Here is a 27,397-nt window from a genome sequence, read left to right as displayed (position 1 = left end):
CTGTCACTTTTAGCTCCCCTCCCTTCCCCCGTCAAACCTAGTTTAAAGCCCTGGTAATCAGCCCAGAGAGCTTGCTCCCCAACACACTTGTGCCCCACTTGCTGAGTTGGAGTCAGTCAGCAGCCCACATACCCGTCTGACATGTGGGTCAGCAGCCCACATACCCATACAGAACGTGTTTCCTGACAGCATTCTGTGGCCTTCCTCCTGTGAGAGGACTTTCTCCTCATATGTGGGATGTCTATGTTCAAACTGCAAAAGTTATGGAAGATTTTAGTACATCTGATGCTTATGTTTCTGAACAAACGTTTGAATACCATCACCCCATTGTAATCTTGTTTTTTTTGTTTGTTTGTTTGTTCATTTGTTTGTTTTCAGACCTCTCTGGAAAGTTAGGTAAAATGCTGACTTCTTAAATACCTCTCTATTTAAGCCTGACTTGCTGTGTAGTTTGAAAGGCTGGAAAGTGCCTGTCTCTCTACACCAGAGAACTCCTGAATAAATAGGAAGAGCTAAAGATAGGAGGAAAACAACTTTTCAAGATGAAAATCTCCACTGTCATCTCAGATATAAAAATGCTGTTTATAGCTAGGACATATTCATAGCAACTTTGAAAAGTGCAACAGTTAGAAAACTTATAGTATAAACTCTGGAGAAGCAAAATCTGACTAGGCACTAGGGATCAGTTCCTCCCAGCCTGTAATTAAGACCAAGCTAAGCCAGTTTTGAACTGATGATCTAAACATGAAAATATAGTAGTATAAAATTACTTATTAAGCTATAGCTGGCAAAATGGAAATTCTTAAGACATCTAACAGCAGCAGAAAAATATACATATATCACACCTTTAGCAAACATTTAATAGTGATCTCACAATTTCACATCAGTTATAAAGCATTATGGATTCAAAATCAAATTCAGAAAAAAATGTTTTTCAGTCAATTTTTCTGATTGACATATGAATAACCCATATGTTTATGACTTTATTTGAAATGTTTTTTATCATGATTCATTCATATTGCACATAATTGGCAACATTTGTGAAATAGCTTACTTTCAGTTCATGTTTCCTTGATACTTTGAATTTTTATGTATATATGGTTATTATAAATTTTCACATAATAGAAGTCATCACTGAAGAGCTAATTCCTGGATTCAAATTGCCAGAGAGATGGATTTGGTCAACTTGGATGAAATATATATTTATAGATAACTTTGGTAGTAATATTTACAAATTCGAGAGGCAAAAGTATCATGGAGATCTCAGATGAAAATGCTGTGGTTGCTGTTATCACTTAACAGATTTTGAACCATTTCCATTAAACCACTGAAGGTCTGTGCTTAATGAACTGTGATGTACAATACATCTGCTGGCCAGCGTGCAAGACCAAATCTGATGCAAGAACAGAATTCTTCCTGATTGCTATTTATACATCTGTTATTATGTGTGTGTGCATGTGTGTACACATGTATCCTCCTTCTCTTTATGCATATACTCACTGATATCTTATTAACTGAGGGATAGTCAAGCAACATGTTCCAGTGTCTGGAAGCAACACAGCAAAGGACTGGATGGCAACCTTAGAAGTCAATTCATATTTCACTCTGTATCTCAGTATTTATACCAGGAGCAAAAGAAATACTGGTTCTGCATCACAGACACTCTCCATCCTTTCTAGCCTGGCAGACTAGCCATACAGCAGTGATAAGACTGCACTTTGGAGAAACAGAGGCTCTACAGAGGAGATGTATAGGGCTGGAAGAGCAGCAATGTAACTAGAGAGGATGAAGAGAAACAGTGGGAACTGCCTAGCAAGTGTCTGTAGTGTGTCTAGCCCTGTTTAGCAGGCAGGCAAGCAAATTCATTTATAACGGGAAGAAAAAAAATTATTTTTTTTTTGAAAAACAGATTCAATCCAAGAAAAACAAGTACATAAAAATAATTTGGAAAATTCTCAGAATAGTTATTGGTTTTCTGTCTTTGGTTGTTGTTGTTGTTGTTTTGTTTTGTTTTATTTGTTTTTCCCTGAAAATACTGAATTAAAAGGTGGCTGCAGATAAAGGTATATGAAAAATGATAAAAGGGGTAGTATGAGATTGTTTATTGTTTTTAGGGACATGCATTGTTCCTGCTCAGCATCTAACAGAGGTAGAGTTAGTAATGACAAGACCTACAAGTTCATATGAGAACCTGTAAAAAGTGAGCAGTCACTAGTATTTTCCAGTCATTTAATTGGAAAGTGGTTTATAAAAATAGGTAAAACAGTTGCATTTATAACTACCAACACAAATATAGATCAACTAGTCTTTGGAGACTCTTTCACTGGTTATTAAACCCCTCCGTTTTATTTTTTTTTAATCTTCCTTTTTATTATACATATGTTAGACTCTGTCCTGTAAATACTGAGACAGATGGGAAAATCTACATGTAAAAAAGTCAGTTGAGAGCAGTAAGTTTTGCATGTCTGGGCATCAGCAATGACCTCTGCAAAGGAGGATTGTGTCTTTGTGTGTTGGCACATGTGTTACTATAATTTGAAATTTTAAGCAAGCTACACACATATTACCTAGCTTAATTAACAGAGATCTGCTACACTTAATATGATTTGCATGGAAAACTAGCAAATAAGTAAAAAACATGTTGTGTGAACCCTAGTTCCTCTTAAGTTTACCAGCTAAATCTCTCTACAAATCTCACGAGCCCAGGAATTTAGTGAAATTCTCATCTAGGAGAGTTCCTCATTTAGGAGAAAAGAAACATAGCCATGAGGCTGTACGCCAGCTTGCTTCCAGTAAGGTATCTTTGTTGAAGTCAAAGGAGCTTCACTAGTTTGCACAAGTTGTAGGGCTCCTGCAGGAGGGGCACGAGCATCTGATCATCTAAGATTAAAACTAATTAATGAAAGCAGAGTTTGGGAGCAAAGAGTCACAGAGTTTGCCAGTTGCAGAGCAGTTAATAATAACAAATGCATTTGTGAAGTTCAAACTATGTTTGCTGGCCATTTTTTTTCACTATTTCTGAGAAATTAGCTTTAGACTGAGCTTGTTCAAAGAAATACTTTGAAGGACTTTGTACCTGTTTTGATGACCTGTACAATTACCAACTGTATTCTCCTGGCCATTTTATAGTGGTGTAAGCGTATACAATCTTTTCCTTTACAAGAAACATGGTCATGCTGGCCATTAGAGGGTCTGCCCACAGACAACGGACAGAACATCAAGTACAGACAGATGCAGAGAGCAGAGAGTGAGTGAGAGCAATTCACTAGCTCTGCCCAAATCCTCAGTGGTTCTTTTAGCACCTCAGTTCGATAAAATGACTAGAATTCATAAATGAAAGATGATTTTCTTTGTATTTCTGATAATTTCAGTCTAGCTACCATAAAACAATTCTTGAGTTGTCATCCCCAGCCTCTATCACAATATGAAGTCCTGTTAACCACTGGATTTTGAAAGGCTGAACACAAAGGAACCAAGAATGGAAAAATAGGTATATTTAAAGGATGTATATTCTGATTTCTTTCAGCAAAATATGACTGTAAAATTTTGGGCCTTTTGATTCTATCTTTGAATTATTCTATGAGTTTTGCATTTCTGAAGCATCTATTACTTGGATATTTAAGCACTGAAAATTAAACGAAGGCAAAGTTTTTTGCAACTTATCTCCATTTTCTAATGCTGATGAAGTGAGTTGATAAATACCCATTCATTTAAGTAACATAATCCACATTTTTGTCATTATATTATTAAAAAAAAAAAAAAAATAAAAAAAAAGGAAAGGGGTAGGGGCTTAAGCTATTCAAGAGAAAGTTCCTGCAGAGCCTCTACAGGAGCCAAACAAGTTCACCATCTAACAAAACAAAAATGAAACGAAATAAATAAATAAAAACAAACTTCTAAGAAGCATAAATCATAAAAAGTTTCCAAATACCATTAACAATGTCATTTTCTAATCCTGAATGTAATCTTCTTGAAACAAGCCATTTGGGACAAGCATGCTAATCACAATGACTTAGTTATAACAGTATTTACTCTTCAGTGCAAAGGCTGACTTATTTCACTGTCATTAGTCCAAGCATCAGTAAGGTTTCTCCTTTTACAACTAAGTTCCTACTATAAGAAGAATATTTTAAAAACAATGTATGAGGTGAAAATGCTATGTGTGATAAAATGCTACAGATAAAATATTGTAAGAGCTGATACATCTCTTTCTTTGAAAGAACAGGGCAGATGGGGGGCACAGTAAGGTGTTATGAAGGAAAAAGCAAGAACTGAAAGAGAGGGTAAGGACTCTGAGTTATGATTCGGCAACACAGGATGATATCAGAAAGAAAAATTTTGATCTGCTCAGCCAACAGAACAATGTGGTCAAATTGAATTATTTCAACTTGCAAATATATATTAAAAAATTATTTACACTTCTTTGGATGAATTTAACTTGCCACTAAGCTACAGCAAAGTTAATCATAGAATCATAGAATGGTTTGGGCTGGAAGGGAACTTAAAGCCTACCCATTTCCAACCCCCGCCATGAGCAGGGACACCTCCCACCAGACCAGGCTGCCCAAAGCCCCATCCAGCCTGGCCTTGAACTCCTCCAGGGATGGGGCATCCCCAGCTTCTCTGGGCAGCCTGTGCCAGTGCCTCACCACCCTCTCAGTAAAGAATTTATTATTCATTAAGTTATGTTATAACCTAGTTTTCAATGTGTCCAGCACATTTTGATGCCTCTTTTTTTCTGGAGATCAACCTGAAAGCTTTTATATAGACACATTTTCAAAAGTAGTACTGATTACCAGCCTTTTAAAAACAACAATTCTCAGACCTCAGGATGGACTTTTTGCTTTTGTAAATATGTACTGCTTTGGGGATGTCACAGTGTTGAACTCAATCATGGGTTTGGAGACTAAAACAAGAAAACGTGATGTCTTCAGGATTCTTTCCTGAAACTTTTTTTCAAGGCAACATCATTAAAATCTATGAGTAAAATCCATCATGCACTTACTGGAGCAAAATTGCAGGTCCAGAGTATTCATTTTAAGCAGAGCTTAGGTGATTGATCTAAGTATTAATGATTTGAATAAGTTTATAAACTAAACTGGAATCCAGACCAAAACATGTAACTGAAACACCTCTGTAGGCAATCAAAATCACAACTGGAATTTGTACCTCATGCCCATTTCTAATTGCAGTATAGCTTGCTTCCATTATTGCTTTATACCTGCAAACCAACAGTGCCATCCACTGTTTTTCTGAGAAATCTCTCAATTATTTGCCCAAATGGTCTTGAATACTGAAAGATATGCCAGCAAAATTAAAACTCTTTTACGAGTGTGTGTTTGTAGGGGATCACATGTAGCCAAAACTTTATTTAGGTACTTAAAGCACTTCTTACTTTAACTCAGCTGTAATACCCAAATGTATTTAAATAACAAGAACATGCCCATTTATCTCGCTTGGACGGATGCTGTAGATGGAGCAGAGTTTGTGAATTCTCTAAAATGGTTGTGGCATGTTAATTTTCTCTCTGGTGGCTTCACTCCAAGTGGCTTATTATGCCAACCTTGTACATATCTAAGTCTCACAGAGCTTTCTAGTGTTACAGAAATCCTAAATATAATACATTTTTTCTTGATTCTGAGGAAAAAAAAATAAAGCTAAAATATCGATAGACATTTTCATTTGAAGCATCCTGCAGGTCTACACTGACATGCAAATGATGAAGACAACATTTGTATAACCAATTTTATACATGGTACAAACATGGTCTTAAGGCTTCCCTGAGTGATATGAAAAATCTAAGGCTAAGGTCCTAATACATCACTGAATCATTATTGCTAATCCTACAATAGTTTTTCCTACTGAGGTGGCTTTTTTTTTTTTTTTATATTGATGACAAAAACAAGCTCTAAGGGAAGGCAGATATAGTTTAAGCAACGTGCATTTTTTGTTACTATAAGTATACACATTAGTATGAAATGTGATTATGGTAGCAATTATAGCAACTATTATTTTTATCCTTGCACTTCAAGACTTTATTTTTTCCCTGCAGTGTGTGGAGGACTTCTGAAAAACGCTCGGTCTACAATCTTTTGACATGATTTTATTTATTTATTTATTTTTGATAACCAAAATGCAGACAGTGACACACATTTTGTTTTATCCCACTAGAGGGCCCATGACAAGGGCTGAAAATATCATTCCTTCCTTCTCCAGAGACACCACACATACTTGTGGTGTCTTTGGCTTATCTTCTTCCCCGCACACACACCCTGTGTGTGTGGCTCTCTGCCTTAACACCCTGGAATTGTTTTCATTTTATTATCCTTTTCCCAACAGGCACCAAAAATCTGTCAAAAGTTTGTTACTCAACAGCCTGATCCAAGCTAGTGGCCTGGCATGGAAGATTCTGTATCCCATCAGTCTATGGCCAATTCTATGGCCATTACATGCAACTATCTTTTTTTTCCTGTATTTAAACTATAAACATTATTATAGGAAAGACTGTTGAACTCACGGATCATTAGACTTGGGGATGAGTGTGCCAAGCTCCTTGATTCGGTAATTAATATTATACCTTCTTCTTCTCTCGACTGTTAAAAAGAAACAGTTATTATTTCTATGGTGAAATATTCTTGCAGAAAGTCAACATACTTTGTTATAATTAGTTAAAAACAAGTCAGTCAATGTACATAAAATTTCCTGAAAAAGAAATCCCAACATGATCTCTTACCTGCCTCTGACATACTCTTGAGACAAACTCCATGATTAGTAACTCTGCATCCTACCCTGTATGTAGGTTTCCCCCAATTTAAAACTAGACTCTCAGGGAGTGAAATAGTCTCACATTCTTTAAACGTGAGTTACACTTAATTTCTCCTGGTTTATGCATCCTTCCTCCACTGTGCTGCCACACAAGAGTTTTCAGCTTTTATTGGGGGTTTCAGCATTCATTGGGACTTCAACAGGGATGCAGGACAACTCATACAATATTTCACATTTTGTCAAAACTCCTGCTACAGACCATGGTTAACAGCTTTTTATCTCTTATCTACTTTTCTCAGCATTGTAAACCATGGAGAGGACTTAACAGCAACCATCTCTCTTCACTGAGACAGAGGAAGACTGTCCCAAAAACACTCCATCCCCAGCATATCTGTTTTCTTTGATGATGGACAGCACAACCATGCTTAAATTAACTTTCAAAACACTCAACAAAATGAAGAAAAAGTCATTAAATTCAATAAATAAATGTATTCTTCTTCCAAGACAAATTATGTATGGTATCTTGCTTTATTTGCAGCTTAGTTAGAAAGATAAAAAGAGAGATAAGCCTCTTAAAATTAGTTTCCCATCTCTGTGTTCTCAGTCCACTTTCTCAGTGCTGTATGGGTATCCAGACGAGTGTGCACAAAGGGCCTGTCACCTTTCTGCCTCCATCTGAGTAATTTAGAGAGAGTTCTCCTCTTCTTTCTCACCAGTTTTTCTACAGCTACATATACATGCAGAAATCTCACATTTATCAGTGGTACAAAGGACATCTTATCACTTAGAGGGATTTTTTGTACATATGGTGACACAGAAAGTATAAGCATTATACCCTTAATTCCCTGTGTGTTTGTTTTTTAAATAGTAACGGTAATAATAATGGTTTAAACTCTTGGTATTACAAGAAGTGGCTCCATTTCTTAGATCTAAATTGTTTTTCAGGGTTTCATGAGAACCTAACATGTCAAAAGGAAAGCTTTTCTGTAAGACGTATAAGAACATTTCTGTAAAATATGGACCTTAATTCAACCTGGAACATGAATGTTTGCATAATTCTCATCAGGTTCCAAAATCTGACTTTTCAGACCATCTCTAAAAACCCAGTACCATTAAATAGTAAATAACACTAACAAAACCATCTTGGGTAATGCATTAATATGCCCAAGGCATCACACAGACCTGTCTCCAGAGAGACTTTGAGCTCTGAAATATACACCTGGAGCCAAACCAGAAAAGATGATGATCTCAGAGAGCTCCCCTCCCCTCGAAAAAAAAAAAAAAAAAAAAAAAAAGTGGAAGCATCCCTAATGTATGCTTGCACCTATCTTGCCTGTCTTTCCTCTTCTTCCCCTTCTTACAGCTCTGGACAACTCATACCCACCTCCTTTCCTCGTCCAGCAAAAACTCCGTATTCCTGCCCAAATAAGACAGGCAGCAGCTACTGTGACACTTCCAAGAAAATGAGCTAGCAACAAATGCAAAAATCTACATGGCTTGTTTGTGATCCACAAAAACATACATACAGAAACAAGGGTTCCTTCTGGAGAGTCTCAGTAGCAGAAAGATGCCAGCATGTTGTACCAGTGGACATATACAGGTACATGCAAGTAAATTCGTAACTCTAAGATCACTGGAATAGCCAGAGAACAAAGTTAAAAATAGTGGTTATTAACTAATTATGAATTTAGGCTTACATTCACAAATTATTTCTGCTGGAAGAAATGAAAAGGAGAGATGGAAAATGCAATTGTTTCATTCAACGCTTTTCAAAGAGAATGCTTCAGATTTTTTGCTTTAAATTATTCTTCAGAGTGAAAAAATGCCTAATGTTACAGGCAATCCTATTTCAGCAATAAAAATGTTTTTATCTATTCTGGATAAACCAAAATGTTGTTTATTTTTATGTGTTTAATATTTAAACACTGAACTATAAATTTCACTATGTTCTAAGCATAAACTACAGAAGACTTTTCCTTTGAAACTGAAACGTCTATTATCTATGCACTACTGTATTGAGCTCCATAAAGGAAACAGGAGTCCACCCCAGCCTACAGAGGTCAGAGGGTGTGTGTATCAGAGGAGTCAGAGCACTGTGTGTCTTGTTCAGTTCTGCCCCAATCTCCTGTGACGTACAATTTCCATAGCTTTAAGTGCTTAACCACTGTTTGTAAATGGTTGTGGAGGGATGTTTTCTTTGTTTTTTTTTCTTTTTTTCCTTTTTTTTTTTTCTTTTTCTTTCAATTGACTGTAGAGAGATATGGTCTCTCACTTGGATGCTTCAGTAAGTAAGGAGTGAGGAGTCTGGATCATCATTGTTTTGTTTGGTTGGCTGATTTTTTATTTATTTATTTTGACTCCTTTACTGTCTATTTTGTACTGTAATTCTTAAAGACATCAAGTAAAATGGAATAGTGCAAGATATATATAGAAATGTAGACTCAAAACATAATAGCAGGAGATGATATGGAAAGAAATTAAAAATATGTAAGGTATTTTAAAAGAAAAAAGTAAAAGACAAATTTGGTTCAGAGGAGAAAGCTATGTGGTTGGCTGTGTTTACAGACTGAGTTCAATCTGATTACCCTGCCAAGACAGAGAAAACGAGCAGAGACATGGCAGCTAATGTATATTAGTTCTGTATTCCATTTAACAAGATGGAAGATGAACATATACTTACTGAGATTGTGGTTATCCTTTTTTTGTCTCTCCTTGGCCATTGCTCTTGTATCTGCTTCTGACAGAAAGTAACATTTATTACAACAGTCCTGAAGTTACAATTTCAGCTTTCCTATCACCATTTCAAAATAGCCTCTTTTCACACAGACACACACACACACACACACAAAAGACTTCTAGTCATTTTACTCTATTACTCTTTTTATTATTAAACAAGATCATAAGCAAATCTACATTCTACCAGTGCTAAATTTTTGAGCAAGTCTGGCAGGTTACTTAAGATATTTATTATTGCACATTTTTTATTTAAGAATATAGAAATATTATGGAGGAGTATTTTTCTCCAATTTGCTGTAGTTTACAACAGGAAAAAACAATACACTAATGTGAATATGGATTTGTATATCCCATAATGCAAGAGTTAATCAGATTTCTAAGATATTCATATTGAACAAACTCACTGTTTCCTCTGGGTGACACTAATAAACTGTACATGGTTGTTAGCATTCTTTGGATTAATTGAATGTAACTTTTAAAGTTGTTAATCCACTAATATAGATTTACCTTGAATAGCTTTATTGTAAGCTTTTAAAAGAACAATTTGTTCCACCCTGGAACAAATTTAATGGATGATAATTTATTTATACCATTGATCAGGAGCCAACATGTGGAAGAATCCACTGTTTTCTAAAATAATTAGGTTTAGTAGAAGCATGATGTTCATAAAAATCACAGGGCAAACATTGTTTCTCAATTGCTAAAGAGGAGAACAGAAAGAAAACATTTCTTCATGGTCTGTTCTTTTCCTTAAATGAAACTACATACTGCAAAATTCTCAGGAAATGAATTATTATGGAGATTTATTTCATGAGTAATTTTTGTTCAACTTTTAAGAGAAACATCATAACTTCCTAAATTATAAAATGCTGAAATCTTAGAGTTCTTTTACCTGTGAGTTCCCTTTTTACTGGTAGATTAGCTGGGCAAGAAGCATTTGTGAGACCCATATTAGCTGGTGTCATTCCCTGGTCACTGTTATATATATCCAAAATGCTGCTAGATAGCTTAAGGGGGAGGGGGAGGAAAGGAGAAGAAGAAAGAGAAAACAAAACAAAACAATTAGAATAAGTTAAAAGACTTAAAAGATTAAAAAAATACATAAATACAAAAGAAAAACAAGTTTCTTGAATATGAGACTGATGTTCTTCAGAAGCAGCTATATATGTGTCTAAAGGGAAACTTAGTCCTTAAGTAATATTAAGTAATGCCAAAAGTGAAAGATCAAAGTGTGCCATTGTTCTACAAGCAAGTGAAGCAAGATTTCCAAGTGAAATTTCTACAGGTTTTAGCTGCAGAGTAATGGAAGGATATGGCCCATGGTGTCTGCTTTTGAATTACTTCTATGCCATATTTTCAAATAACAGGATTAGCACAAGTGCGTTTGAAACAAAAGTTAGGTTGAAAGTAAAAGTAACCTTGCTGATTTTGACCTATTACATAATGATTCTATGAATTCCAGATTATTATCCAAATATTACTTTTACTTTTTAAATATATTAAAGTTTAGTAATGAACAGTTTGGACTCAGTTTCTATGACCATATAACAATCCTTTCATTACTGATTATTGTCTTATATATTGCTGTATGTTCATGTGAAAATAGAGTCCAAGTCCATATTCACACATGCAAGAAAAAAAAAAAAAAAGAATGTAAAGCAGCTAAGCAACTTTTTTTTCTTTTTTTTTTTTTCCTTTTTTTTTCATTCTATGATGCACATAAAGTTTGTGCAGACTGTTTTGTTGTTTTCTTTTGAGGCCAATATAAAATGACTCAGAAATCTAGTTCAAAACCTGGTCTTGTATGCCTTCAGGGATGGGGCATTCACAGCTTTTCTGGGCAACCTGCTTCAGTGCTTCACCAGCCTCTGAGTGAAGAATTTCCTCCTAAAATCTAATTTAAATCTCTATTTTAGTTCATAACAATTCTCCCCTGTCCTATCACTATCTGCCTGTGCAAAAAGTTGCTCTCCGTCTTTTATATAAGCCCTCTCTAAGTATTGAAAGGCTTCAGAGAGGTCTCCCTAAAGCCTTCAATTCTCCAGACTGAACAACCCAAACTCCTTCCACCTAATAGGAGAGGTGCTCCAGCCCTTTGATCATCTTTGTGCCCCTCCACTGGACATGTTCTAAAATGTCCACATCCTCCTTCTTCTACTGGAGGCCCCAGACCTGGATGCAGCACTCCAAGTGGGGCCTCACAAGGACAGAGTAGAGGGGGACAATCACATCCCTCGACTTGCTGGCCAATCCTCTGTTGATGCAGCCCGGGATGCAGCTGGCCTTTTGGTCTGCAAGCGCACACTGCTGGCTCATACAAAGCCTTTCCTCCACCAAAACCCCCAAGTCCCTCTTCACAGGGCTGCTCTCAGTGAGTTCTTCAGCCAGCCTATGCTCATATCTGGGATTGCACTAACCCTGGTGCAGCACCTTGCACTTGGCCTTGTTGAACCTCATTAGGTTCATGTGAGCCCACTGCTCAAGCTTGTCCAGGTCCCTTTGGATGGCATCCCTCTCTTCTGTGTATCAACTGCACTACTCAGCTTGGCGTCATCTTCAGATTTGCTGAGGGTGCACTTGATCTCACTGTCTGTGTCACTGATAAAGATATTAAACAGCATCGGTTCCAGGACAGATTCCTGAGGGACACCATTCGTCATCGGCCTCCACCTGGAACGTTTTGAATGGAGACACTTTCCCAATGATTTTTTTAGTGTGAAATTATCCCATGGCAGTTCTCACTACATTTTTATATTGTCTGAAATTGTAAATAAACTTTTTTTTTTTAATAATAATTTTCCTAATTATCTGAGAGTCTAGTTTGTGTTAAATTCTCCTAATAACCCACAATACAATGAAGCATTCAGGATTCCTTTTAAATACATATAAATAACATGCTCATTTTCCAGTAAATTTGTAGGAGTCTATTACTTAAGAGAACTAAGGATTCTTAAATACCATTAGAAATCGAAACACCAAGTCAGTTTTGAAAGTCTGATTAAATATTTGATCTCTCAATGAAAATACTTTTTAAAAGAATGTTTGGAATTCAGATGAGTATTACTCAGGAACAAGCTATGTTTAATATGCAGGATTTGAAAGCTAAGCACATTTCCATGTTAAGTACCTTCGTTTCATTCCTGAGAGGTAAACTGACAAGTATTACAGCATTCACCGCAGCTTTAACTTTAGATTTTCTTTGTTTCAATGATAGTATAACTATATTACAAAAGTAAACTCATATTAGCTTTAGACACACGTTTAAAGACTTCCTACACTTATGTAAATGAATTTGGCTTATTGAAATAATATGAAAACAGAATTTTCATATTTAGTGCTGATATAAAAAAAATGAGAGCCAATGTGACTCCTACACTGATTTCAGTGGACTTTGAATAAGGCTATTATAGGGGTTGGGCTAGTGTTGTGAAATGCTAGGAAATGGTAACCACTGAAAATAAGATAATCTCATAAAAAATCTAAGTGAGAAATTCATATGTATCATATATGTTGTATTTTACATAGTTCACAGTTGTGTACATGAGTTCAATATTTTGCATGCCACTGGTGGTAAATTTTCTAATTTACAAGATTATCAAAACCATTAGTGGAAAAATCAGAACTGTAAACCACAGATTGACACAAAACACTTGAGATACATCAATGAGTGCTTCTAATTTTCCATCACAAAGTCATCTGTATGATCTAAGTACAGTTAAATGTCTATAGTCTATTCATAACAGCATGAATTTAATTGACAAGGCCCAAATTGAAGAGAAAAGGTTAGAAACAGCCAACTGGCTGGTAATTAAAAACAATACCAAGACATCTGAAAGTTCAAAAGTGTGTGAGGATTCAAAAGAGGCTCTCTGGTGACAATTAGGGTGAGTAAACTCAGACCCACAGGTAGACATTTCAGCTCAATTAGATCACACAGCTGATGAAGGTAATGTCATCTAACTCAGCTGACTTTGTATGGAGTTATATAAATTTATCTGATTCTTCCCATCAGCAGAACTGCTATAGTGTCATCCCACAGTGCCAGGGCTTTAAGCAAATATCTATGTCTGGCTGCATTCATTAATGCTTTCATCAAGCAGCAGAAGGCATGTAATATTTCCCAAAATATACCATATGAACTTTGTTTCACACAGTCTACAGCATTTTTCCCCTCATCATTTGGCAATTTTTATCAGTCATTAGGAAAACAGAGTCATAACCTCATGCAGAGATGATAAAAATGAAACCAAAACCCAAGTCATTCATCTACTGATGTCAACAATCCTATAACCTCATTAATTAGAATGATTCACATATGTTAATCACATGTCAATCACTAGGAGTGTCAAAATCAGCATTCTGTCATGCCATTAAAAGGAAACTTTGATCTAATGTTGTCTAACCTTAATTAATTGTTATCCAGAACTTAGACATCAGAGAATAAACATATTCAAGAGTACTGCCATAGAAATCCTACAAAACGCTCACTCATTCACCTCCTTGAAAGTGCTAATTTCTGTGTTGCAGAATCCATCTTTCTGACTGAAACATACACAGGTGTGAAAAATAGGACCATTTTTAATAACCCCTAGGTAAGTAACTCCTGGGGAATAGAGAATTTTATGTTCAATCCTACTTAAGTCTATTACTGCCTCAACCAATGCACTGAACAATTGGATAGCAGAATAAACAGCTTACTCATCTGACTGCAGAAAGGAGACATGGAAAAAAGGTTCTTTCCTTCATAACTACATCCCATCCAGACACAGATTTCCTGTCGCCCTTTGGTGTAGGTGATTCTGTTCAGTACAAAAGCAGTTGTGCCAATCTCACTATCAACTGCCACTTAGTAGAAATCTCAAATACAATATAATGACTGTTATGATGGTTAAGTGTCTTTGTGAATAAATCCGCTAGTGACCTCCCTTTGACACACTGTCTTCATCTTCAGTTAGCCAGCACAACATATTCACATTTACAGTAGGATAAAGTGAGTATAAAGCACCCAGTAAATTAGACTATGTAGTTATGATCACATTGCTCCAATAGAAATCTTATGCCCCTCTGGGGCCGTCAACTAAGAAAAACATAGATGTGTAAGACTGGGTCCGGAGGAGATTCAAATTTCCCAATAAACTCTTATTTCCAAAATCACATAAGAACAACAGAGCAAAACAGACTGGATCTTTCCTGACAAATATTCACATTGATGATTATGGGAGAATTTTAAAAATACAAAGTCAAAAACATATCATTTTTGATTTTTGTTGCAACTCTCTGACTGAATTTGCCCTAAACTGATATTCACCCTGGAAAATCCTTGCTACTGTTACAGAATATCAAGAAAAAACTTAAAATAGAAATTAGTCAATTTTGATACAACATTAAAAAAAAAAAAAAATTGTTTGGTTATGCACTGGAGCTCCATACACCATAATGTAAATTATTTCTTACAACGTCATATAAGTAGATTATTTTTTGTCAGCACTGAGGCTTCAAATAGCTTCCAAATCTAACTTACAAGACAAATATATACATTGGCATAATTTTATCCAAAAAAAAGTACAAAAAGTACTAAATTATAAATCATTGCAATGGCATAATTATATAATATGTATATAATGGTGATCTTACAATTATAGAGCACTGTCAAATCTGATGAATCCCAAAGCACTTTAAAGCTGCACCTGATTACACTGCATCAAAAGTATGTTCTTGTTTCAGTTTAGAGATGTGGAAACACAGATATTCGGGTATGAAAATGTGTGTCCCAGGAAATAATCTATTTATCCTGCAGGTGCCAAGAGCCACACTAGTTCACAGCTGTGATGTTCTGAGAAGTCCTGGTAAGTCACATCATTTTCAACCTTTGCACTGATGATACATATATTTGTGTGTGTGTGTCTCAGAATTTAGATGCAAGGGGTGAACACAGACATATTAAAAATAGCAGTATATAATTACTCATTTTTCCTGCTTCTAAAATGCAGCCAGCTTTGGACAAAAGAGTAACAACCTTTAACACAGCAAATGATTTAGTGGGAATAACCAGTGACAATGTGGTACAGGAAGAGAATAATACTATATCTAATTAAAACTGCAAGGAGAATTAAAGAAAGCAGACTGTAATTACCGAAGTTAGCATTTGGCAAGGACATTGGGGTTAACGTTCTTCCTTTTGTATAAAGTGTCATGGGATCTTCAACGCCTGTGTACAAAGACTGGAACATAAGAATTTCCATTCATGGGGCTCAATCCTGTAAGATGCTCAGCTTTGAAGCTTAAACCAATTATAAAGGCAAACTTCAGCTGAAGTACCTGAGCGACTGCCTGGCTTGAGCTCAGCAGAACCTCACAAGAACCTGAGACCTTGTGGTTACTGGCAATGTCTAAGACAAGTACTATAAAGGCCTCATCTAAAGGAGCTTGTTATTCTTGGATCTAAACTGCCATGCAGGCAGGACTGTGTGTTAAATATTAATATTGAGGGTTCGCTACCTGCGTGGTTGGCTGCCAATGAACAGCAGAGATCACAATTTGCAATCTTTAATATGCTTTATTTATTTGTTTGTTTGGAGGGAGGGAGGGAGGGAGGGAAACATTACTAATCCAGGAAAATTGTTTCTTCATGAAGGGGAATACAGAGGAATACTATGGTATTCCAAATCCCATAGCATGGCCTGTATTGCTAAGTATCATTTAATTTCAAGGAAGAATTAAATAGAATATGATAAAACATATCTATAAGGGTTACCTGTGCCCGTTCACCTGTAGTCCCAACACAGCACCATGTCACAACAGTGTTCACTTACATCATCATATACTATTTAAGTATTTGTTCATTTTGGCTAATTATTGCATGATGTGTTTGTATTACAGTAACATTCAAGTCTGTAAGAATCTATCACAGTCAATATTGCACAGATAGAAAATAACAAATGAACCATGTTCCAAAGGCAAATAGATTTTTCTTAATTTAAAAACTCTGCTGAATGTGGTAATGTTCAGTCTAGACACAGAGACCCTGGGCTAGAATTGGGTTGAATTATCACAACATCACATAAACCAACTTTTCATAAACCAACCATACTCTGTCTTAAAATCAGTTAGGTTTCCTGTCTCCATTATTTTGATTTGGAGTGTGTTCCAGAAGTTGAGTGATTACAGATTGCTGTTAAAAAGCTTTATCTCCATTTCCAGACAAATATTATTTCATTTTCGTGTTCCTTTAACTTAGGTAATTAATTGTTTAACTTCCCTATGTGAGTGGCCATAGATCCTATAAACCTTTGTTTTGTTAAACTGATCAAGCCATGCTTCTTTAGCTAGATTTCCCATACTATGATTTGTCCTAACAGTCCTCTCTACCTTTCCTACTTCGAATAAGTCTTTCTGAAAGGTGTACACTTATATTTATCTACAGTATTCTAAAAGTTTTCTACCCAGTGAATTCCACAGTGGATATTCCTCTGTGTCTCTGGAAATCTCTCTCTTCTCCCTCTTGATGTATTCTAAGATCATACTTATCTCCCCCCCCCCCCCTTTTTTTCCAGTCTCATCATTTTGATGGCTTATAGTCATCCTGTAAGCAACTAATATAATCAGATCTTTCTCTGTCATATCCAGCTAATGAACTCTCAGCTTACTGCAGACATTCCCGTTATTAGTATTTAAATGAATGACCTTGCACTCAGTCCTGTTACATTGCTTCCATTTATACTATTTTGTCATCTCAGTCATTTAGCTATTCCTCTACGATAACCTGACCCTCCTTTGTATTAGCAATGCTTTCTATTTTTGCTACTTCAGTGAATTTCATCAGCAAAACCATGTATTTTTCTACCAGAGTCATTAACAAAATTATTAAATAAACAGAAGCTCAAGACTGATTCTTGGAGCACTTCATTAATATATTTTAACAAAATCTTTGTCATTCTAGCCTAAACCTAAACCTGAAAACAATCCTGCTCAGTTTCCTTTCTTTACAATCTATGTTGCATTTTACTAATAGTCATTCATAGAAAGCAGGATACAAAAACACTAACTCCTGAATATGCAAGGCTAGCTAGAAAGGATAATTCCAGTAGCAAACAGATACATCCAAAAGGATGTCACTAGTCATGGAAATGATGCAGGTATGTACATGCAGGTATGTACATTTTTAAAGAGCAGATACCTTTCATGTTCTAGTTACCTAAAATGGCTAATTCTTGGGATAGCAAGGGCTTTTCACCAATGTTATCTGGACTGTCCTGACAGCAATTCATCAGCTAGCCTGATTTCTCTTGAGGGATCTGGGAGCAGTAAGCAGGATGGACTGTCTAGTTTGTGGAAGCTCATTTCTAGGTACCACTTCTCCCATAGTCTTCTCAGTTCTCCATGGTCATGTAAAGGTCATAAAGACAGGTATATGATCAGAGGGCTTAAAGATGCCCCCAGAAAAGAAAGAGGTCACGAACCTGACTGCCTCTACTTGAGATTTTCATTCTGCCCGTGTCAGAAGAGCCCATGGAAAACAGGGCAAGTGGAAAGCAAACTGCAGGAATTGTCTTGTTAGCAGAAACATCCTTAAGTTACCCTTTTTTCTAGGGTTAATAACTGCAGACATGCAACATGATGAGTGTGCCTACATGCTGCATGCCTGTATATCCTGCAGTAACAGAAATAGGGTATACGTCCAGAGAAGCTGATGTACACAATACAGACAGTTCAGAAAATCATTGACCCTACTAGACCTGGCCACATTGCCTGTACTGCATGTACAGACTTGGCAATCTCTAGGAACAGGGAAGCAAAGTACATGCTACCTTACTTGTCACAAGAAGTTACATATCCGCCTAACTTTAAAGCTTGGATATTGTATCTGAAAAAAAAGGTCTTTTTGTGCTTGATAAAAAATAATACTTGCTCAGACTGCATCTAGATTAAAGTGTTCACATGTGAAATATTACTACAATACTTTATACTTGCCCACCCCTAAATATATCCTGCTTAAATCATGTTATCATTGGAACCTAATTGATAGCATCACTTCAAAGAACAGTTTTGTAAAATGAGGCTATTTCTTCTTAGATGTAAAACGTATGTTAGCACCCATTCATCTTTCTCAGTGTGGTCCTTGCTTATTCATTTTAATTAAAAAATCAAAGCAGAGATTTTACACAGATTTTATACTAATTTCATATGCATCCCAAATGTAGAAATCTAAATTTGGAACAGTGTCCACATTTCATTTTACATACCAAGTAAAATTCAGTTTGTGCACAACTTATGTTACTGGGATACAAAACATAAAAAGACGTATTCCTTGTCAGTCTTGACCTGTTTAGTCATAATACACAAACTCAAATATTGTTAATTTTTTGAAGTCCACAGATGAACTTCACAATGTGCACTGAATTTGGCCAAAGAGTGAATTGATCAATAAATGTACAATAACCCAGTCATTACAACTCTATTTTCTGAACAGTAGTATCTGGTATAACAAGTGTTTCTAATTTTCAATGACGGGAAAACTGGGGCAATTCTTCCATTTTCAATGTTTATTTTAGTGAATTGTGACTTTTCTTCTAATTCAAAAGCATTACAGACAAGAGGAATGATCTTCTGGTTCAATAAAAGCCCTGTACTCAGAATACTGGAGTTCAACCCCTTGTTTTTCAGTTTCTAGGTTGCTTGAAGAAAGGCGAACAACAACTGTGATATCTTTTTTTTTTCCTGAAAAGATGTGTTTACATTGTAAACTATCAAAAAATTTGTAACATATTTAGTCTAGAACAAGAAGATTCCTCTGCAGCTAAATGTTTTAGGTCCTTTTTCAATTGAAATACAAAATGTTTATGACATATTTGAAAATAGATGGTCTTCAGGAACAACTACCATCCAAATTTTTCTGTTCCTATTTTTATTATCTAAAGAGGAAAAGCAAATTCATCCATTTTCAGGCTTGTTTTTGTTAGAACAAATTGTATCTCCTTCTATATTTATCTTTAACGTGGTTCGTAATTGCACACTCCTCAACCAGAGACTTAATGTTCAGATATATTACATATTATATATTATGTATGAAAACTGGTTCATTTTTTATCTTCAAATAATGATCATCAAGCTGCTTCATTATTCATCAGAGAAAAATGAACTCTGTTCATTTTCCCAGTTACAGTACTTTCCTGCCCTGATCATATACATAGAAGTACATTGTCTAGAAAAATGTCTGGTCAAATATGACCAAGCAAAAGAATTTACTGGAGAATCAGCCTTTTACTGTAGAGTTCTGTTCTTTCAGTTATCATCTCTTAATGATACGTTTTTATCTGTTCTTGTCTTTTCTGGTTACAAACCTAAATTAACAGACAAGGACGAAAAGTGAAGTGGTGGACACTACAGGAGTACTGTCCCACTAATCTCCAGGGTCTGAAACCCCAAAATGACAGCGATAACACTGTTAGTTTTTTACTAAGATTATTGCACTAGTAACACCAGCTAATGCCCTACTTCCTGGTTCCTTGCAACTTCTTCCATTTCTCTGGCCACCAACTATAAATGCACATACCAAATCATTCAAAGTCTTCCTCTGGAAAAAAAGAATGGCACAAAAACATCAGAAAAAAAATGAGGCTGAGGGACAAGTGAAAACTAAATTTTTTATGGGATGTGAATACTGGCCACTTTCTCTTGAGTATCGAAGCAAAGATTTCTATTACCAGTATTTATATTACATACTTTATATATATCTTACATTTCACAGAATCATATCACAGAACTGTAGAATGCTCAGATTGGAATGGACCTTTAAGATCATCTAACTCTAACCCTCCTGCCATAGGCAGGGATGCCACCCACTAGATCAGGTTAGCCAAGGCCCCATACAACCTGGCCTTGAACACCTCCAGGCATGGGGCATCCAAAGCTTCTCTTGGAAACCTATTCCAGTGCCTCACTACCCTTACAGTGAAGAGTTTCCTTATAATGTCTAGTCTAAATTTATCCTCTTTTAGTTTAAGGCCATTCCCCCTTACCCTGTCATTACCTACCCAAGTAAAGAGTCCTTCTTCATCTTTTTTATAAGACCCCTTTAATTGCCACTAAAAAAGGCCACAATGAGGTCATCCAGGAGCCTTCTGAACCTCCAGACAGAACATCCCCAGCTCTCTCAGCCTTTCCCAGTATTAGAGGTGCTCCAGCCCTTTGATCATCTTTGTAGCCCTCCACTGGACTTGCTCTAACAGCCCCATATCTTTCTTGTGCTGGTGACTCCAGACCTGGATGCAGCACTCCAAGTGAGGCCTCATAAGGACAGAGCAGAAGGGGACAACCACCTCTCTCGACCTGCTGGCCACTCTTCTCTTGATGCAGCCCAGGATGCAGTTGGCCTTCTGGGCTGCAAGCACACACTGCCAGCTCATGTTGAGCTTTTTGTCCACCAGAACCCCCAAGTCCTTCTCTGCAGGGCTGCTCTCAGTGAGTTATTCTCCCAGTCTGTATGATCCAAGTGCAGCACCTTGCACCTATATATTTCTTTATATATCTTTTATATATATGTAAGATATATATATATATTTCACATATCATCTAAGTATCTGAATACTGCATAGTAAGGTATTTAATGACTTCTATGATCTATTGTTTTCAATGTGTGATCATATAACATGCAGTTTTGTTTTATTTGGCATTCCTTCCTGTAGTGACTGATTTCAAATACATTCACAAGTAATTAATTATAGTGTAAATACAAATGCACACTAAACTACTTTTTACTACTACTTTATATTACTACTATAAACTACTATTTATAGTAGTATATAGAAGACCTTGGCAGATAGAGAAGGAGGTGCTAAGAAAAGCAACCATATCTTTCAGTTTATTTCTCAAAAAGACCCTTCAAGAAATCTGTGTTTTCTACAAATTAGTTTTAGCTTGCAGTAAGAAGCTTGCCTGTGCCTGGAGAACAAAGCAGCCACTATTGTTGTCTCTGAGCCCACAAGACTTTTATATAATCTATGTAAATGCCATTCAAAGAAATTCATCAAGTATAGTGTGAGAAGCAGCCATACTCTACGCACTACAGGCTCAAAGGAGCTTAACATAGCCTTAGAGAAGTAGAGACTATGTGGCATGTGATAAAGACTTCAGTTTCTGTGTTACTATATACAGACAAGAACTCCTGAGACATGCAGCAGTGGCTCAATGTCAGGGCTTTGGGAGAAGATGGAATTTGCCTGATGGCCTCAAAGAGCAGGAAAAACATATTACCCGTCAGCAAAAGCAAACTACAATATGACAACACACATTCAGAATTCTTTCCATTGTCCACCAGTTCAGGATCTCCAAACTGCTAATTCTTGAATTCTTAGACACTATGATTTCTTGAGGGAATTGGGTTTACCTGCAGTGAAGAATCTCTGTTTTTATAATTTTAATATGTATCTTTTCTTTTCCTGTTCCCAAGGGCTGGGAATACAACTCAATACAACTCAATCTACAGTGTGAACATGAGTATTTGAGTCAGTTCTTTAGATTCCCCTCATATTTAAGGAGGGAAACAGATGCTTCAGTGCAGCTCATTTCATACTAAATGTTAAACCTAAAATCGGTGAGACAAATCACAGGCTACAGTTGCCTCTTTATAATATATACAGACTAAAATAAATAAATAAATAAATAAAAATTGAAGAGTTCTGCTGCAGATGAGGAAGCTAAATGTGAGTAGTCTATTAGGTGTGATAAATTCAACTCTATTTGTTGGACTACCAGTTAATACTGAGTTGAGGTTCATCAAATGTAGATAAAGAATTGTGGGTGTTTTTTTTGTTTGTCTGTTTTGTTTTAAGAGTAACAGATCCTGTTTCTGTTTTCGTATTTCTGTGATAAAATATCACTAGCATGTTTCCTTGGGCCCAGATAGCTCCATCAATGAAGGAACTAATAAACTGATATTGATGTAGAAGTTAGTACAATGCATTAAAATTTGTTTGTGGGTTGTTTCCAATATGCAGAGCTTGCAAAGACTTTCAGATATATGCAGTTTATCTAAAAGATCAGGTTATGATATCAAGGCATATTCTTAATAAAAATAAATGTTATGAGCATATTAGGAGAAATATAAACCTGTTTTATCCATCCCTTTCTCTTATCCCTATTCAACATGTTTAGCGTTCCAAGACGAAGACCATAATTCAGTTTACCATTGTAAGAAGTACTTATATACAATAAATTGAATATTTAAGAATAATACTTCTCTTTATGCCTACTTACATTTATGAAAGAGCAAAAAAAGAGAGGAAAAAAAAAACCTGTCTTTTTCAGCTCCAGAAAACAGTTCTGAGTTGTCAGTTTGTGCATTTCATTGCTCAGCTCTGCAGCTGAAAGACACAATTCCCTATCTGGTACCTTTATACAACTGAAGAAAGGCAAAGAAATTATTTGCTCACCAGTTTTATTTTCGAGGAGTCTATTATTTCCACAATAGCTACAGACTGGTCTTTCTCCTTCATTTTTCTTCTTTGAACTTGTAAACGATACCAGGAGTGCTAGACAGAAGCTTATATATGAAGGTGAACTTTGATTCTTCCTTGGACTTTAAGACTAATCTAGTGTAGAATGTGATTGACAAAGCATTTTCATTGATGTTATGCAGCTTTTCAAGTTACCCAACCTAAGCAAATGAGGTTGTTAATGTTTACTCTGGCCCTTTCTCTAAAACAGTTTTGAACTTTAGCAGATTTTATAAACTTATAACGATTGTCAAATGGCATCCCCTAAATTAAAAAATAGAATCATAGAATATCCCACATTGGAAGGGACCAACAAGGATCATCGAGTCCAACTCCTGAAATACTCATGATTGTGCAGCATAGGGCTGCCTAGATCAGCAATGCTATATACACCTCCAAAGTAAAATGGATTTTATTTCATGATTGAATAATACCAGCAATTACTGAATAATTTGGAGGATACCTGCTTGAATTTCTATTTTCTGTATGATTTCTGAGAATGAGACAGACAGTTGTGGTAATCCATACAAATGGTAGCCATCAGTATTTGACAAATAATTAATACAGATACAAATTATTAATGCCATGATAAGAAACTGTGACCTCAAAGACCTTGTAATGGAAGTGAGATCCTGCAGACAGACTCCGTTGTACTTTTATCAAAAAATAGTGTCTCCATAAAATCAACTGCAGAGTTAACAGATTTAATGAGAACCTTATACAGGCTGTAGTTAACCAAATCATAAAAATTGGAGAAAGCAAACATCCAAATTATTCTGTCCTGATCTAACTTCTAGCCCATGCCTGTACAATCCAAGATTTTTTTCAAATGTCAAAGGAGTTGACAAAAAGCAAGTGAGCCACAGGGCAATTGAGAATTTTCTCCGTAAGCTGTTTTCCTGCAAGAGTAACAGAAGTGGAGCAATCTCAACTGACTTGACTCCAAAGCAGAGAGGAAGCAGACCACAGCTCCCAGTCTTAGTGAAAGAGTGCACTGTGAATGTACAAAATGAAGTAGTGCAAATGGAGACACAAAATCTTGCAGGACCTTTCAAGAGATGTCCTTTCACAAGCATAGCACCGTGCTCCCCACTGTGTTGTCACTCCCTGAGTATGCTGCCTCAACCCTGCCATCTAACAGCTAGGGAAAAAAAAATATCTTCCAGGATGCCCAAGTGCTTTTGCTTCCCTTCTCAGTCAGTGAATCCTCAGTTATGGGTGAACAAATACAAAAGCAGAAAGTGAGTTAGGGAAACAGTGATGGGGCCACATGTTTACAAGCACAGGCCTGGGAATGGAAGGTGAATCCCTGACAGATGGCTGATCACGTAAGGCTGAGCTTAACTTTATCTCTGCTTTCCTCTGAATGACACAAAAGCTTTTTAATGATTTAACGAGAGGGCCCCTTTATCTTATAGACTGCCACTTGAGTTCTTGGAAAGGGGGCAAAGTAGATGTAGAAGCTGGGAAGAATCTGGTTACAGACAAACTGTAACTGCCCCTGTTACTGCTGTGCAAAACAGAGAACTTTAGGGTACAGAGAAACAGAGTATCTGTCTTTGGTTCAGATTTGGGTGGAGATGGCTCAGCAAATGAACAAACCACGATGAGCAGTTCATTCTTTCTTTCTACCCTTAATCAAAACCAGAAGTACCAGATAAGCCAGAGGCCTCAAATCTGTGCGGTTCTTTATTTCTTCCCACATTACCCAACAAGATGACTAGCCATGGGATCTGTGGCATCTGCTGTCCTTTAACTGTTCTAATCATAACAAATAATAATAAGCTTTTATCCAATATAATATTATGTAATATAGTCTAAGTATCCAATAATTAAACCAAGTTTCAACTGAGGTACAATATTATTTCATTAAAATCATACAAACAAAAATAGCATTTTTTTTGTTTAATTCTTTTCCCACTGTATAAATACCACATACATCAAGTCAGATTCCAAGGAGAACTGAAGAAATTTGGTTAAATTCACAGATAGACAAAGTTCCCAGCAACAGATTCATTGCTTGTGACAGCTCTAAATCTCTGAAGTGATGTGAACCTCAAACCACCAATGAACCCATAACGGTTTCAGTACATAATTAGAGCAGGACTTGTTGGAGCAATTACTGCTGTTTCAAATCTTTAAATATTCCTAATAAAATAAAGTTAAAAAAATAATAATATTTTGCAGATGTTTTTAAAGTAACTTTAAAGCTATTTGTTTCAGCCTTGTCTAAGACTACCAAGGCTATTCTATTCCCTGAGTGAGAATAATTCTTCAAATCACACCTGTGGTGCATTTATTCATATATAGAAATATTTTTTATGCTTCCCATTGGTTAGGAACTGCTGCTTTCAGGAAACACTTCTGCTGGTAAGCTCATTCAGGTGGACATAATTAGCGAAGAAAACATTTCTTAAATATTATGAATAAATCAAGACAGAAGCATTGTTCTCGACTCCGTTTAGTACTGGACATGGAAAAAAAAAATATAATGAAAAGGTTTTCCTTTTTCTCCCAAGCAATCTGAAAGGAGCTGTTCCATTTTGTTTAGCTATTCGAAACCTACTACTCCAGCAACAGTGAGACCACTTGATTCAACAGATCACTAGCTGGGTCATTATTATTTGAAGGCCTGTTTTATGGTAGTGTTCTGCCTCAAGCAGTACTCTCCACTATTCCTTCATTCTCACCACCAGCCACCTAATTGCTACAGAGCCTCTTTCCTTTCAAGAATACTTCTGAAAGGTCTTGTTTTCTTGAGTATCAGAACAAAAGGCAACTTAGAATCCTTGGATATGCTCACTAAATTAAATTATTTTACGTCCTGTCCCACCCAGCGCTGTGTGGGAGAAGCTTGTGTCTTTCATAACACTAGCATCTTCTCATCTTATTCTCATCTCAAACCAGTAAATCTCCCAATGCCTTCGATGTAAGTTTTATTGGACTCCTTGTCAAATAGAGGACATTATCTCAGTAGCTGTACTGTGATTATCTGGGATACATCAATTATTTCTGAAAGAAACTGCTGGTAAAATGCCAAACTTTTTCATAGAGGTGACTGTTGTGCTTGCTAAATTACTGGGTTTTCTGGTGAGTTTCAGGGTTGTATACACATATTAGCAAAACAAAACGGCGTTTAGTAACAAGAAAAGGTTTCACTGGGTCACACACTGTCAAATTGAACACAGCAAAGCACAGAGATCCTATTTTTCAACTGTGCTTTTTTTCTGGCTCTCTGAACTGTGACTAATGTTCTCCATATCTCCCTTGATACAGTATGTTTCTTACACTTCCCTTCTTCAGATATTAAAAGGGATGTAAACCACAGCTTTTTAGAACTTTCTCTACACTTTCAATGATGGTGTCATATTTACTTTATATTAACAGACCTGCAGCTGAAATGTAGATACATTTCCTATGTTCTGAGCATTTGGAAGTTAATAAACTTTAAATTCACTACAGAATGTTGAAGATACTGTGAGGATTTTGAATGCAAATGAAAGATTGATAAAAATGAAAAATGTTTACTTTTCAAATGTCTGTCACCATAGCAGATATACATAATATTATTTACTTTCTAAAACTCGCTCATATATTCTTTGCTTCATTTCAAATGGAAAATTTCCAGTGATGTCTATGAGGTTAGGAAGATACCTGTCATTCCTAATGTAATACTAAGGACAGGAATGGATTTCTTATAATATAATTAAATATGTTGCTGTAAACAATTTCATAAGACTAAATTATTGTAACAAGGAAAATGACTATCATTTGGCTGTGTTCGCTTTCATTTTCAAGTTTTCTTCATAGAATCATAGAATCAAGGAACAGATTGGGTTGGAAGGCACCCTAAAGATCATCTAGATCCAACGCCCCTGCCATGGGCAGTGATACCTCCCACCAGATCAGGTTGCTCAAAGCCCCATCCAGCCTGGCCTTGAACGCCTCCAGGGATGGGGCATCCCCGGCTTCTCTAGGCAACCTGTTCCAGTGCCTCTCCACCCTCTTGAGTAAAGAATTTCCTCCTTATATCTAATCTAAATCTACCCTCTTTTAGTTTAAAACCACTACCCCTTCTCAGCTTTCCTGTAGCCTCCTTTAGATAGTGGAAGGCCACTATAAGGTCTCCCCAGACCTTTTCTTCTCCAGGCTGAACAACCCGAACTCCCTCAGCCTGTCTTCATAGGAGATTCTTTATTAAATTCTGTATATTTTCAGCAGAGAAAATACAATTTTGCTTCCCACTTAAAGTTGTACTAAATGTTGTTATACAGCTTTATTACTCTTTAACTATCCTCTCCATTCTGAACAAACAATTTTTATCAAGTAATAGATCATAAGAGTAGCTACAATCTGATTTCAGCTATGTTTTCTGGACAATGATATAACTGGGTTTACAAGTA

The 27,397-nt window shown here is 36.2% G+C and overlaps 1 protein-coding gene across 4 annotated transcripts in view; it reads right to left on the bottom strand.

Moving 5' to 3' along the window:
* TFEC (transcription factor EC) overlaps window positions 1-27,397 on the bottom strand; it is a 150,157-nt gene that overhangs the window by 11,033 nt on the left and 111,727 nt on the right. For 3 of the 4 annotated variants that reach the window (XM_066991409.1, XM_066991427.1, XM_066991432.1), the window contains 3 exons: window positions 10,394-10,508; window positions 9,446-9,502; window positions 6,518-6,593 (listed from right to left, as the gene is read on the bottom strand). In XM_066991409.1, coding sequence (XP_066847510.1) covers window positions 6,518-6,593; window positions 9,446-9,502; window positions 10,394-10,508 — 248 coding nt within the window. The remainder of the gene's footprint in view (window positions 1-6,517; window positions 6,594-9,445; window positions 9,503-10,393; window positions 10,509-27,397) is intronic. The other variant, XM_066991419.1, reaches the window with a different exon arrangement.

The sequence above is a fragment of the Anser cygnoides genome, chromosome 1, assembly GCF_040182565.1.
Source record: "Anser cygnoides isolate HZ-2024a breed goose chromosome 1, Taihu_goose_T2T_genome, whole genome shotgun sequence".
NCBI lineage: Eukaryota > Metazoa > Chordata > Aves > Anseriformes > Anatidae > Anser > Anser cygnoides.
Note: the sequence above shows the minus strand (reverse complement) of the source record. Positions and strands in the feature narration are given on the sequence as shown.